General features: G+C 42.5%; 1 protein-coding gene across 1 annotated transcript in view; it reads right to left on the reverse strand.

The window, feature by feature from the left end:
• usp9 (ubiquitin specific peptidase 9) overlaps positions 1-14654 on the reverse strand; it is a 43298-nt gene that overhangs the window by 5313 nt on the left and 23331 nt on the right. The window contains 30 exon segments of the mRNA XM_020609311.1: position 1; positions 76-185; positions 282-502; positions 786-971; positions 1093-1222; positions 1382-1607; positions 1693-1816; positions 2966-3725; positions 3911-4052; positions 4167-4340; positions 4439-4626; positions 4930-5150; positions 5253-5460; positions 5560-5706; positions 5863-6009; positions 6117-6225; positions 6343-6509; positions 6772-6909; positions 7204-7329; positions 7461-7739; positions 8056-8186; positions 8277-8397; positions 8801-8950; positions 9196-9436; positions 9611-9822; positions 10002-10097; positions 11295-11523; positions 11625-11738; positions 12307-12397; positions 12513-12646. The exon segment at position 1 is cut by the window's left edge and continues 144 nt beyond it. Coding sequence (XP_020464967.1) covers position 1; positions 76-185; positions 282-502; positions 786-971; positions 1093-1222; positions 1382-1607; positions 1693-1816; positions 2966-3725; positions 3911-4052; positions 4167-4340; positions 4439-4626; positions 4930-5150; positions 5253-5460; positions 5560-5706; positions 5863-6009; positions 6117-6225; positions 6343-6509; positions 6772-6909; positions 7204-7329; positions 7461-7739; positions 8056-8186; positions 8277-8397; positions 8801-8950; positions 9196-9436; positions 9611-9822; positions 10002-10097; positions 11295-11523; positions 11625-11738; positions 12307-12397; positions 12513-12646 — 5323 coding nt within the window.

Consider the following 14654-nt stretch of genomic DNA (forward strand, 5'->3'; position numbering starts at 1 on the left):
CCTACACAACCAGGGAGGGAATGGAGAAATTTAAACTGTGATCACATTTAAAACAACTCCACATCCACAATTTACACAGTGGCCCATCAATCTGACCTGTGCGTCTGCCACGAGTCCTCGATGAGCAGAATCTGTAGCAGCAAGTCCAGGTAAGGCCTCAGCTCATAGGTGTAGGAGTACGCCACCTGCAGACACACATGTATAACTGAACAGATGCTCTTTGGGACACATACGCCACTTACAGAATCAGGAATGTCCTGTGCGTCTGAAATAAACTTTACCTGCCAGAGCAGCTCACTGAGCACAGTAGAAGAGAACTGGGGGTTTTCCCAGCAGCTGAAGCGAAGGAGCTTGACGGTCTCCTCGGAGTTGCTGCAGTCTTCAATTATCTTCTTCACATAGCTGGTTCTCACAAACAGGATTTCAGCCACCAGCTGCTGCACAGGCATCACTGGGGCTGTCAGGTTGGTGTCCCCATACGGATTAGGGAGTGGAGGGTTACCTGGAGAAGGTAGAAGAGAACACATTTTGAGTGAGTAACCTGAAATACATGTAGCTGTAACATTTTTTTCAGATTGTGAATGTCAGTCTTCATCTCTGAAAGCCCTCAGCTCCAAGCTCTGCCTACACAACACAGTCTCAGAGTGGCAGGTTTGTCAGTCACTAGATCCTGAGCAAGGATGAAAATCCTCATTGGGCTCTGGCTCTCACCATCACTACCTGTTTCACCAGTTATTACAACCTCATATCACATTTTGTGCAGCTCAAGACTCAGTCACACTCACCATTGATAGAGGACTGCATGCGAGAGGAGACGTCACAGCAGCGGACCAGCTGGGAGACCACAGTGTAGAGCTTACCCAGCTCAGCGTACTGGTACTTAATGGGAGGGCCAGGACCTTCATCGAGGGCCACCAACATGAATGTAGCAGGGACATTTAACTTGAGCAGCTGGGTCTTTTCTGCTAGACCTGTGTGGGGCAGGAGTAGTGAGAAAGAAAACAGCTAATTATGAGTTATTATTTGCATAAACCTCAATTAACTGAGGAACAGATGTACATGACAGGTGTGTGATGGCTGTGTGCTCCTTACCCAAATTGGCGTACATGACAAAGAGGTTGAAGTACTGCTGCAGGTGACGGCCATGTTCAGAAACCTCTCTTCTGAGCAGGTTGAGCACAGCTCTCAACAGGTGGTCACTTAGACTGAGATTATCACAGCCCTAATAAACACAGAAAACAACGGTTAAAAACCACAACAGGGACGCAGGAATCAGAAGTACAGGATGAGAATGCTCTTGGTGATAATATGACATCAATAGCCTTCCAGAAAGTCCTAATGAAAGCCTTTCCACACAGCTCAGCTAAAGTTCAGCACAAACCTGAGCAGAGGGTCCAGGTGAAGCTGTGGGGGAGGGGCAGGGGCCATCTTGCAGGGAGAAGTGAGCGATGAAGACAATGAGCTTGGCAAATGCACCACGGACCTCAGCACTCGGGCACTCGAGCAGGTACTCGGAGAACCGGTTAGGGTAAGCAAACAGAACATTGTGTGCAAACCAAAAGCGTACATTCTTACTGTGTCTCAGCAGGATGCAGAGGGCGTCATACCTAATAAGGAGAAGAAGGTAAATGCTTATAGAAAGAAGAACAAAACAGAGGAAACCTCCAAAATCAGGATGTACACAGAGCTCACCAGTCACTGGCAGGACCCCGTACTACTTTCTTGGTGTGAAAACCTGTGCTGAAGAGGAACCTAGCAGCCAGCTGAGCACTTATCATAGCAATCTCTTCTGCCTCTGGCAGAAGATGGTCTTGTCCTGATAAAGAGAGCAATGATTAACAAAACAGTCAAAATTAGCCAGGTAATTTGTGCCGATTTTACTTCAGTACATTAACATAATTTCTGAAGCTACACCTACAGACCAAGGACAAACTGCAAATGACTTGCACGTATGTATGTAAGTATTCACCACAATATGCAGTCGCACAAGTAGTAGGATACCAACATGTTGCTTTGCTTCAACTATAAAATCGCTCACAATTTCTAAATCGATGTAAATAAAACTAAAACTGAAAGGGGGCCAATTTATATTTGTCATCATTCAGGGTTTCCCCACACAGACCACTTGGAGGAGCTGCACAGGCATCTTAATGGTCGCCCAAGTATATTTAGCCATCTAGTTTTAATATAAGGCTTACATCTGAGAGAACTATGCAATTTGCGATCAATTAAGTGCAGAACAATCTCCCCTCACTATTTCATCTGCACACAGTGCATGGATTCACTCAGCCTCTACTTGCCCAATTTTCTCTCTCTCTCTCCCCCACACAGCTCTTCCTCTGTTGTTTTTTTTTTGTTTGTTTGTTTGTTTGTTTTTTTTTTTTAAACACTGGCAATCAGAGATCTAACTCTTCTATTAGGTTATTAGCAAGCTAATAAGGATAGCTAGGCTAACATTAGAATAACTTGCAGCTGTTGCTGAGGTTAGCATGCTGTATATTATAGCTGTTGACTGCTCTGTAAATGGAAAATATTAATGCTAGTTCTTAAACTCTGACGCACAATGTTTGCTTCCTCAGGCCAGAGGAATATTGAAAAATAGTTTCCTAAACCCAAAGGACTCATCCTGAGGAGGTGCACAGAGTCTGGACCAAAGTTAACGTTCCAAATACAAGAAAACACACGTGGGACTGACCAGTGTTGCAATTCGTTTTGAATATTTTCAGGATTTGCCAACAAGAGAGGGTCAGTGGGGAGAGAAAGAGATGTAGGAAAGTGGGACAGCAGGCATCGTGCTGCTGTGGGAGAGCCAGTTAGCACAGAAGCTACGATGGCTACAGAAATACAGTATTATTGCATTTTATAAATTAATACAAAATTATGAAAGACCCCCAGTGAAAAATAAAGATACACTATTAGTTTTGCATGTAAAACTCACTCAACAGCACACAAAAAAGATGCATACCTGGAGGAGGGTTTAAATAGACACTGTTACAGGTCAGAAGTTTCTTAATGAACTGGAAATATTCCAGGCTGTATTGCATTCGGTTGTGCATGAATTGGACGTTCTGTTTGCGGACGCTGCACTCGATGACACTAGGCATCTTGACCTGATGTGGCTTGGTGGAGGAGATGGTCAGCTGGTCAGAGATGTATTTGACAAGCTCACTGTCCTTGTCCAGTGAGTCCATACGCTCATAGAATAGGATGTAGGCATTCCACCAGCGCTTCTGCCTCCGATACGACATCCTCTTCATCATGTGATCGAACACCTCACCCATGTACTCTCCTCCAAAGCACTGGTTCTTCATTTCCTCCTCATCATCCATCTTACACTCAGTCACATCACCATCGTCAAACTTATACCAGCGGTTCTTCTCACCGTCACCCCCGTTCCTCTGGATTATGTAGGAGTAGTAGTGTCCACCACTGGCCTGGCCTGAGTGAACCAGCACTCCCACCAGACGATACTTGGAGCTGCCTGGTGGTGTAGGCTCAGAGGGCTCATTCTGTTGGATCACCTGGTTTTCTGGGTTGACGTCATCACCCTCTAGCTTGGCCACACCAGCTACTGTGTACGGCTCCATGTCCAGCTCCCTTGGGAACTCAAAGTAGTCATTGAACTTGATGGCACACTCCCTCTCCCAGTCGTAGTCGAAGCGCTTCAGCTGAATGGCCAGGACCGGCGGCAGCTTCTTAATCAGCAGGCGCTTCACTGTGTCCACCTGACAAGAAGTGCAAACAGATATTATCTTTCTGGCCCTTTAAATAAATCTTGCAGAAGTTAATGAGAAAAAGACAGCAAACATTCTGAAGTAAACCATGGGACCATGCCTCTATTTTCTCATGGCTCTGTTTGAGTATCCCATTCTGACAGTGGCTCATAGCCAGTTGGGTCATCTATTCTCACCTTTTTATTACATTTCTCACAGTGGTAGGCGTTGGCTCCCTCCAGCAGATCTCCTTTAACATACTGCTCCATGGAGTCCAACAGGTTCTGGTGGTTTCTGATGTCTACATTGAGTGTTGTGAATGACTCCTCACACTCATACCTGACAACACAGACTTAGTAGGTGAGAAGAACCTAAGGTGGTTCAAAAAGTTTTTTCTCTGAACCCATCAAAATATTTCCAGCAAACAAGTACAGATAAAAGATCTGCACTCACCTATGGGGGCATCCCTGACAGATCTTCTGGTCAGCAAAGGACCCTCCCAGCACTTTGCTCAGCATGGCTGGGTGGCCGAGGGCTTTCAGGGCTTCATCCAGACTGTCCACCAAAGAGTTGAAAAACTCCAGAGCATCATGTTGCTCCCGCAAGTTCACTGGCTCACCCCACAACCTGAGAATGTCGGAACAGCGGAGAGAAGACAATTAGACATCGCCGACTCCTAAAGAGGTGAAATCATCCAATCATAGACTCAAGAGCCCATGATGTACCTGAACTGTTTCCAGAATCCCCTGGGGACATAGTACTGTAGTCTGGAGGCAGCCAGATGACCAAAGATGACCTGTAGGTGCCGCAGTACTCCGATGTTGTACTCTTTCCTGTCCTCTGATTTACTAGAGGGCTTATCATCAAACTGGTGATGGTAGCTGAACACCTCATCACGAGGATCCACATTACTCTGTGAAGACAAAACATATAGATCAAGCATAACTAAAGACATTTTCACATGCATTCATTCATTCATTCATTTTATGTCACTGTTTTCACTGGGAAAACAAGGCTAAAAAGCCATGGTCAAATAATGATGATTTGTACTAATCAGCCTATGAAGCTATTTCTGATGTGGAACTTTTTCTGTAATTATGCTGCCCTCAGCTCCAAGCTCAGCGTACATGGCCTACGAGCCTGGAGATGGCCATTTTGTCAGTCACTGGAAGCTGAGAAAGGATGAACATCTTCATCGGGCAAACTCTCACTGTACCTCATTCTCCTGCTTTTCATCCCCAGACATGTCATCATCCACATCAGTGCCTGTGCCCTCGACGGCCAGTATGCCATTACGGATGGGAGGGATCATGTACAGCTGCTGAATGACAGAGTTCATATAACAGGTGGCTCCGGCATTCTTCAGACCAACAAAGCCTTTGTTTGGCCGTGGGCCCACTGGAGGCAAGTACTCCCACTCTGTCAATGTTTCACAACCTGGAAAGAGAGGGACAGGGAAAGCATCCTCATATATGCTGAAGTTTACAAATTGTCAGTAGGATCTCTGTCTGTGAAACTGCCACATTGGTGCCCTCTTACCTAAGTAGTACATATCAGTCAGTGTGTCCACTATTTGTTTGAGGTTGCGAACACAGCCGACAGCCAGTGCCACCAGGAGTTCAAAGCCAGCGTTGATGGAAGCAGGGGTGCTGCACACGGGGATGGCCTGCTCGGTGGGGAACTCCCCGCTCTTCATGTATTGCAGGTAAACATTAGATGCTGGGAAGATGAAGTCGTCAATCAGCTCCTAATTAGGAAAAGAAGAACAGAGTCTCTTAGTCATGTTTCAGAGAGAAAAACGTACTGTTCTCTTATATTACATTCAGTCATGGCCTGTTTATTGTACCTTAATGAGGTTAGCTCCTCCCTTTTCACAGCCAATGTAGTACTTCTTCTCTGGCGTCTGGAAGGCTAGAAGTTCTTTGGTGACGCCAAGGTGGCCCTCCAGTATAGTCTCCTCCACACCAGTCTCTCCAGTCCTCTTAACCTCATCCTAAGAAATGCAGACATTGTGTATCATCAACTCTGCCAAATGCTCAAACATTATGGCCAAACAATAAACGGCCAAAGTTTTTATGGGGAATAGTGCCACATATTTGCCAAAATATTTAGGTTAAATCATGATCATAAGGTTGACAGGTCATTTTACCCGTATCCGTTTCAGCCAGTCAATCTCATTGTTGAGCAGCACCTCGGCATTTGGCAGGTTGATGTTGCTGTTATAGGCATAGTTCAGCAAATGCCTGAGCAAAGTGAAGTAGTCCCCGGCATGCTTGGCTCGCTCCTTGGCTGTACTCTGAACAAAGAGGGACAATTTTTAATTAGGATCCTGTAAGCATGCAATGGTTAATGTGTCTAGCACTGTGGTCATACATTATAATGTACATAATAATAAAGACTCACCCCCAGCACGGTGAAGAGGAGGGTGATAAAGAAGAGGAGGGGTCGATGACCCATACAACACCTAGTTGCCATCAGGAAAAACTGCTCCTGGGCCATCTGACGCACAGATCTGTTACAACAACATCACCATCATTATATTCAGTTAAATCTATAAAATCCTACAGAAGATGAGAATACCTTCTCCACTTCAGTCAGTCTTTTTATGCTTCAGCAGGTGGTTACTTACTTGCTATGGCAGTGTAGCAGCAAGTCTATAATGAAGGTCTGCCAGGCCTTCTCTTTACTGAGTGTGTCCAGAGCAGTAGGCATGAGGGCGAAACACAGTGTCATCACTTCCAGGGCCTCGCAGCACACCTGCTCATCTTCCCCATCTGGCTCCTTAGCTGCATTTGTCTAACAAGAAAAAGAAAGATTTTACATTGTTAATCCATTGAACGTCCATTAAGCTCATCAAGAACTCTAGGTCTTTTGGTTAAGTCTTGCTTAAAGCCTTGCAGCAGAGGCTTCATTTCATTGTGGAAGTCAGTGGCGCTGCATAACTGTCTCTCTAATCTGTTCCCTAATCAACTGATTACAGTTGTGATGTCTTCTAAAATATCTGGCCTACAAACAACCAACCCATAAGGGTAACACTGAAAGGCAACTAAACATTTACCTTCTCGTATATTTTGCTGATTTCTTCATTGGAACTGAAGACAAGCTGCACGGTACCACAGCCAGATGCCCACACTATCTTCTGTATCGCTCGGATCACACAAATGTCTGGGATGTATTTCGATGCCTGGAAGAAATTCTGATGAAAGAAAAAAAAAAGTCCCATAAAATCTATCACTAAAGACAGTATCACTCAAAAATTGATTTACATCCACTCATTTTGTTTGAACTTAGATTCATTCATCTTCAAACACTACATTAAAAATCTTTTACTTTCGTTACCAGCTTCTGTATTTAGACACTAACCCTTAAATGACTACCTGAAATACAGTGCCTATAAAAAAAACCCATCAATTAAAATTATTACCATTGGTAGTTCAAAGTATTCAAATCTTACAAGCCCTGTAAAATCCATTCCTTTGAATTTTGTTACCTCATCAGAAATCTGCTGGGCCAGGCGAATGGCTACATTGCGCAGCATGCATTCTGAGGCAGGGTTAGGGATGTTTTGCAGTGCACTCTGGAGGACCAGGGCTTGGTCATGAGTGGCCTGATTAATCTGTAGACAATGTGGGGCAGGTGATAGGAGTGCAGAGAACATATGAAGACATAAGTAGAAATAAGGCAGTCAACTACTGGGAGACTAGTTATACAGGTATGTCTCTGCATGAGTTGTGTGTGTGGCCTAACCGGAGAGACAGGAACGTTTCCCTCAGCACTGGGCTGGCACGCCTCGGCCACAGCCTTCACATGCCCAAAGCCCACAGCAGTCAGAAGTAGCTTGGCAATTTTCAGTGCATTGAGGTAAGCCCCACGCCGTGTCTCCATGTCCGCCGATGGGAGGAAGTTGTTCCTGGTGAGCATGCTCAACACCAAGGGCAGCCCGCCGCTCTTTAAGAAGTTGTACTGAAAGTCACTGGCATCCTCACCCAGAGTGGCACTGGCTGGCATCAGCAAAGCATACACAACCTGGAACATGGGCAAGAACAGTGTGAACCATCCTACAGATCCACAAACATGGGGCAGAACAATGAGACTTGGCATAAACAGCACAATTGGTGAATTAATGTTATATATTTTATTTCCTGTAGTTACCCAGCTGATTTAGTAATCCTGCTTTGTTAGACTGACAACATATTTATGTACTAAGTTACATGAATGGGATCCTAGCACTGATGCTCATACACAATGCTACATCCTAGGCTAGTCACGCAAAAAACAATAACTTGGTTTCCAGGGCACAGGACTATCACAACCTGTTATACAAAGGCACACAGACACTCACCTCTATGAGGTAGAGCACTTGTGAGGGTGAAGGGCCGAAGAAGCGGGAGTCCAGTGAAGGGCTCAGGCTATTCTCACCAAGCTTGGCATGGTCCAGACACACAGCTCTCAGATTCTCCACTGTAGTGTTATCTGAAGCCATAAAGACAAGACACTGCTCTTACATTGCTGTGTGCATTTGTGTAGGTGTATTGTTCATAATATGAATAGGTTGTAGTATACCTGGGGGCATGAGTTTCATGAGGACTCGAGCGCCATCTCTAAGCTGAGGCATGTTGAGGCTGCAGCCCAGGTCAGCCACCTGCCACAGGAAAGAGATGTAGCGCAGATGCAGCGACATAATCTGTAAAACAGGGCAGAGAGTGTCACAGTACTGCTGTTCTCACATTGATTAACATACATTGGCACAGCATTGTGTTATAAATTCAGGGGTTACAACACAAAACACTGTGGTTAACAATGACAGTTTCACATCATGACTTTGACTTCAGAAAAATTTAACCGCAAACAATCTGTTAAAATGGTTAATCGATATTTTCAAATTCCTGGTTATTATTGCTTAAAATTTGCTTCCACAAAAATTCTTTGTTATAAGACACAACAGACTTACAAAAATCACATTCTCATACATCGTCCATTTAATTTAAGCATAGCTCAACCCTTGTTTTTGTGGCACACGTGTTTGATGGCAACATGAAATAAGTCTTATTTAAACAGTTGACTCAGTGTCTGTACTTTAAACTCACCACACCAGGGAGACAGCTCTCCACCTCAGGGTTGGGGCCATCGCTGTAGTGGTTGCCGTGGTTACCAGGAGAGCCAGTGGATGAGTCAGAGGAGCTGTCTGGGCTTGAGGGCATGTTGGCACTCACCTGAGTCAGCTTGGCTGTAATCAGCTATATAAAAAACATGACAGCAAGTTTGAATAATGTTGATCTAAAGGATGAAAAACTAACTATTGTGTACTCAGGTTCAAAACACCCAAATGTTGTGGCTTCAAAAACTTTATTTTTGATAGGCACACAATGATCACATTATTTTAACACAATCTTAATGAACAGTAACAATAAAAGCACTTATTACATGTACAAAAAAAGTTGAATATTTCTTTCTTTAGTGCAGGAGAAAAGTATGTTCTCACCGTTTTGTCCTTCAAATTGAGCTGTCCAATCAGCTTCCTGTCATCAGCTGGATCAACAACCTCTCCACCAATAAAGAGCTCTATCTTGGTATGTGCAGCATTGGCTTTGATCCTGTTTAGGATGCCACGCCGAACTGAGCCAATTGTGTCATTGGTGTGTGACCAGATATCCAGGTCGTCTACCTGCCGTCCTTGGTTAGGGAAACGGACGATCAATGTGATGTGCTTCCCACGGAAAGCTCTGCAAGAGAAATGGAATAAAAAGGTTCCAATTAAAATGTAAGACACCAGGGAGTGGCAGGAAAAAAAAAAAAAAAAAAAACAAAAAAAAAAAAAACAAAAAAAAAAACACTTCCTGTAGTCAATATGTATATGCATTCAGGTTAAATGTAGCACTATCACATTGTGACTTTACCTTGACATAGGCAGTATAGTCCTCTCCTCGTGGTAGTCACTGTCACACTCATTGATGTACTCTTTGAGCACAGTGAGAACTCGCACCATGCGGATGGCCTCCTGGCGGGCGCAGTTGATGCTGTCTTTGTCTCCATCCAGCACACACAAGGTGTCATAGGATGCCTTCAGACGGTCAAAGCATGACTGGATGAAATCTTCATGAATTTCAACCTAAAGGGAGAGAAAAAACATAAAACAATGAGACAAGCAACCCGTCAGTACACCTGTTAATCTCAACTGACTTCTAAACAGCACACTTGTTGACTGATACACTTGGACTAAAAAATAAAAACAACAAAAACCAAACCCCCTTGAACTTCTGCTCTACCTCACGAGAATAGTCCCTCTACCTGGTTGACTTGTAGTTTTGGCCCAAGGTTGGTGTAAATCTCTTTCAGCAGGTCTATGGCTCTGCTGGCAATGTCATCACTTCCTTGAATTACCACCTAGGAAGGAGGACAAAATTACAAAAAAAACCCCACACATTTCATAAAACTGAAAAGCCAACAGTCTGACTTTCATGCACGTCTTTGAAAGTCAGAGGCATTCAAGTAAATATGATCATCATTAGCGACCACATAGAGCAAAAAGGGGTAAGAAATTACATGTATGTCCAACAAGACTGCTGTACACAGAATGACAAGCCCTTGGTGTAGAGAGGATGAGACACTCGACAGGTTCACTGTGGACAATTATCAAAGGAACTGCACAAAAGTATTTTAGGCATGTGTTAGCAATGTGGACATTTGGCTCTAAATCACCTCACCCTTACAGTCGGTTAGCAGAACTGCTACTGAGGATAAAGAGGATCTGAAAAAGGCTTATGTACAGTGCCAGTGATTTTGGATGTTCCCACTGAATAACTCCTCCTCTGCTGACAATGCCATTCCTACCTCAAGGCTACGACAGCAAATGTATTACAATATTCAGTAGCCAGAATAAACACCACCACTTTTCCATGAACGCAATGTTTTTTTTTTCCTTTTTATATTTTACATGCATTTTTTATCTACAAATGTATGCATTAGCCTAATTTGGTATCTCAAACATTTCACAGATTTTTCCAACCAAATTTATTAATCCACAACAAAATCCTCCTCTAAAAGAAATTTTAATTCTCATTTGTCCTGGTATCTTTTGTAGCAATGGTTATATATGTTGTTAGCATTTGATGGAATTTTTTTTTCTGTTTTCTTTTGAATACTGTGCCAATGTGTTTTTAATGGATAAACTATGATTTTAGATATTATTTCCCCAACTCCTTTTCTTTCCTTGAAAGCCTTTTTGTTTTTTTTTACCTCACCAATCTTTTGTTCAGGTTTTATGTCTCTTTTTATTACATGTGCAAAAAGATAAACCTAGAGTACTTACAAAGGGCTTACAAATGTTATGACCATTATCTAACAAGAATCTTTAAAAAAAAAAAAACAGACATCTGTTTGTTCCAGAGATTTAAGTGGTCCTCAAGGTGACTAAATCGAGCTCTCAGTTACCATCTTCAAGATATAATTTTTTTAATCAAGTGCACGGCATGAAAATAAAATAAAATAGGACAATAGTTGAAAAGCACTTTGAGATCTGCCTCCCATCCCAATAAACAAAAACCTCTGTTTATGTGCACCTGTCGCAACAGATCTCCTTACCCTCCAGAGGTAGTCAAGGCCTATTAATTCTAGGTCATCCATCATGTAGGCCCTGCGCTTTGCTATGAGCTTGCCCTCCCTGCAATTCACAGCCTTGAAGAACCTCTCAAAGCATTTCATGCCGTTCTCTGTCAGCAGAGATGGGTCTAACTGCAGAACGTTGTTCTCAAAGAAGTCCTTATTGATGTCTGGGTCCAGGTCTGGCTCATCACCCATCAGTTTGGAGTACCTATTTGATGCAAGGATAATAACATAACAATTACAGATATGTTGGCTGATTAAATTTAGCAGAATTCCCTCAAGCCAACGGCAGATCAAATCCAGCAGTACCATTTGAAGCAGGCCTCACGGTCACAGAGAAACACCGCATTCTCAGCTAGACACTTCCAGATCTGCTTGGCCTGAGGGGCACACAGCCACAGCTGACCATCCTTTAGCAGGAACCTGGCAAGAAAATGAGAATGAAAAGTAAACACTAGTGGCTTGAAAGTTACAGAAATGTGCTTGTGAAGGTTTTAGAATTGGTCCCAAATTTGCAAAAAAAACATTGCTGGTTGGAGTGTCACTGAGGTTTCAATGACTGTTGCCCTTGAACAAGGTACTATAAGTTAAGTTCAGCCATATCACACTCAAATGTTAGATCTTCCTAAAAGGTGTGTGTGTGTGTGTGTATGTATGCATATACACACACACACACACACACACACACACATCCAACTATCTCTGTCCTAGTAGTGAACAACTGCAATTTTCTAACTCACCAAATTTGTCTTTGAATGGCTGTGATAATAACTGGGTGGATTTAGAAGCAATGAATTGGCAACTTATATCAGATGTGCATCAACACATTAGAGATTTCTTTTCAACATTTAACTCAAAGAACGACAATTTTATAAAGGCATATGCTTGACAAATAAAGTTTTTATATTTTGTTCAATTCTTAATTGTAGTCTCAACTTTTAGGAAGATCTAACATTTGAGTGCGATATGGCTGAACTTAATTAAGTTATACCTCAAGAAGTTGAGTCGCTCTTGTACTTCTTGGACATGGCTGTAGCGGCTTCCTGGCCTGACCGTCTGTGGGTCAAACTCAGCCTGTTCCTCTGTAAAAGCACAGATATGACTAGTCAGACTGCAGACAGTGCACATCCACCATCCCTGAATGAAAATGACATGTTCGACTAACACAGGTTGCTATTTCTGGTCCCAGCAAAGTACCTTTAGAGAACTGCCTCATGGTCTCCATGTAGGCTGAGAGGTTCTCAGCTACCAAAGTGACCAAAGCATGGTTATGCTGCAGCTGGTTGATCAGGTCATGGCGGTAAAACACATGAGGGCTTCTCTGGGTTTGACTAAAGAGAGAACAGCAGGCAGAGTGGTGGATGTAAAAGGGCAAAGAGAGATTAAGTGATTAAGCAAAAACAAAAAAAAAACAAAACAAAAAAAAACAAATGACATTACAAACTTTGAGCAGCACAAATTCAGATTAAGAAAACAGCAACGGATTTCTTGTTTGTTTCTATCTGGCTGGGACATAAAGAAAGCAGCTTTGGGTGTTTATTATAGAATAACCAGCAGAAGAAGTCATATCAGTAGAGGACATTTCCTGCCTTGTTTCCACTTAAAAGAATTCAGCTCAAAATACTGCAGTCAAGATGTGATTCCAGGTTAATAATTAGCAAAGGGGCTAGATCATACTGAATAGCATAACTATTACTGTATCTAAAGGACACTAGTGGTTCTATAATTCTCAAGTCAAAAAGCTAAACATATTGAAAGCAAGAAAACAATTACCTGTTGAGGAAGACTGATACAAGCATAAATTTGAATAAGTGGGTCCAAGGTATGAAATACCCTTGATATATTGCAGTAAATGATTTGAGCTGAAAGGAGCTGACATCACGAAGAATGGGGCTCCATCTCAAAGGACCTTTCATGTGACTGATTAGAGTAAAGGACTATTCTGTGTATGCATGATGGCTTGTGTTCAGTAGTGAGAAACTGCACAGAAACACCCACCAAATGCAGAAATGATGCACATCAAATGGAGTTGACCCCAAGATGTCCTTGTACATTGAACTAAAACTAAACTAAAACTGTTCAAATTTAAACCAGGACACTCTTGTAAGAGGTTTTTAATCTTAGCGAGGTTTTCCTGGTTAAATAAACCACCTATCTGCTTGTGTCTTAAAAGCATTTTCTAGTTTTACTGCTTCATAATGAAATCAGATTACATAAAATCTGACTGCCCAAGAATAAACATGATAATTATATTTAAATAAACTGTAAAATGGCCCCTGCATAAACAGGTAAACAAATTAGTGGCTACTACATATCTCCTTTGGCCTAGTTTGTCATTCCCTAAAAGTAAGATCAAGTTCTAGAAAGAATATGATGGATAAGCAAACACGTGGCTTATTTTGCACAGTTTCAAAATTACTAGTTGGATAACAATTATCTAGTCTCAATCTATGACCGTGCGAGACTTTGAACAGGAACTTGAAGGAGGTCTCGGTCATTTGAGATGAAACCCGAGAAAGATTTGCTTAAGCGGATTCATGGCAGATTTACATTTTATAAAGTATATACTGTAAAGATGTCAGAAAGAAAGATTTGATGTGACACAGAAATGGGCAGAACCCTGAAATTAGCACTCAACTTACCCCACTAAGTTCATTTGTATGTTAATTGGCATTTTCTTTCTGAAAAACAACAGGTATGTACACTACATATCTTCTACAGTGACTATGAAAAAGCACTATTTTAAATGAAAACAATTTATGATTAAAGTTGAACAATATGATCTCAAATCAGTCTTATAGTACCTGCACAGGTTTCCATGATACTGTAAAATTTCTCCCTTTGTTTGCAAGGGATGTAGACCTGGGTTAAAATTATTGTTGTTTAAGTACTAAAGGGCCCTGAGCCCATGTAAAAATGATTCACTGATAGAATGACTTGTGAATTATACCATACCTAAGCTTCTTATCAGCATGTACCATACAACAGGCCTGATAACTTTTTAATGACAAGGCTCCATTGTATCTTAAAGACCTCATAGAGCCTTATCATCTCAACAGAGCAGGTTTACTTGTGGTTCCTAGAGTCCACAGAAGCAGAATGGGAGGCAGAGCCTTTAGCTATCAAGCTCCTCCCCTATGAAACCAACTCCCAGTCTCAGTTCGGGAGGCGGACACCCTCTCTACCTTTAAGATTAGACTTAAGACGTTCCTTTTTGATAAAGCTTATAGTTAGGGCTGGATCAGGTGACCCTGAGCCTTCCCTTAGTTATGCTGCTATAGGCCTAGGCTGCTGGGGGGCCCCATGATGCTCTGAGTTTCTTTCCCCTCCCCTCCCCTC

The sequence above is a fragment of the Monopterus albus genome, unplaced genomic scaffold (genome assembly GCF_001952655.1).
Source record: "Monopterus albus unplaced genomic scaffold, M_albus_1.0 scaffold99.1, whole genome shotgun sequence".
Lineage (NCBI taxonomy): Eukaryota > Metazoa > Chordata > Actinopteri > Synbranchiformes > Synbranchidae > Monopterus > Monopterus albus.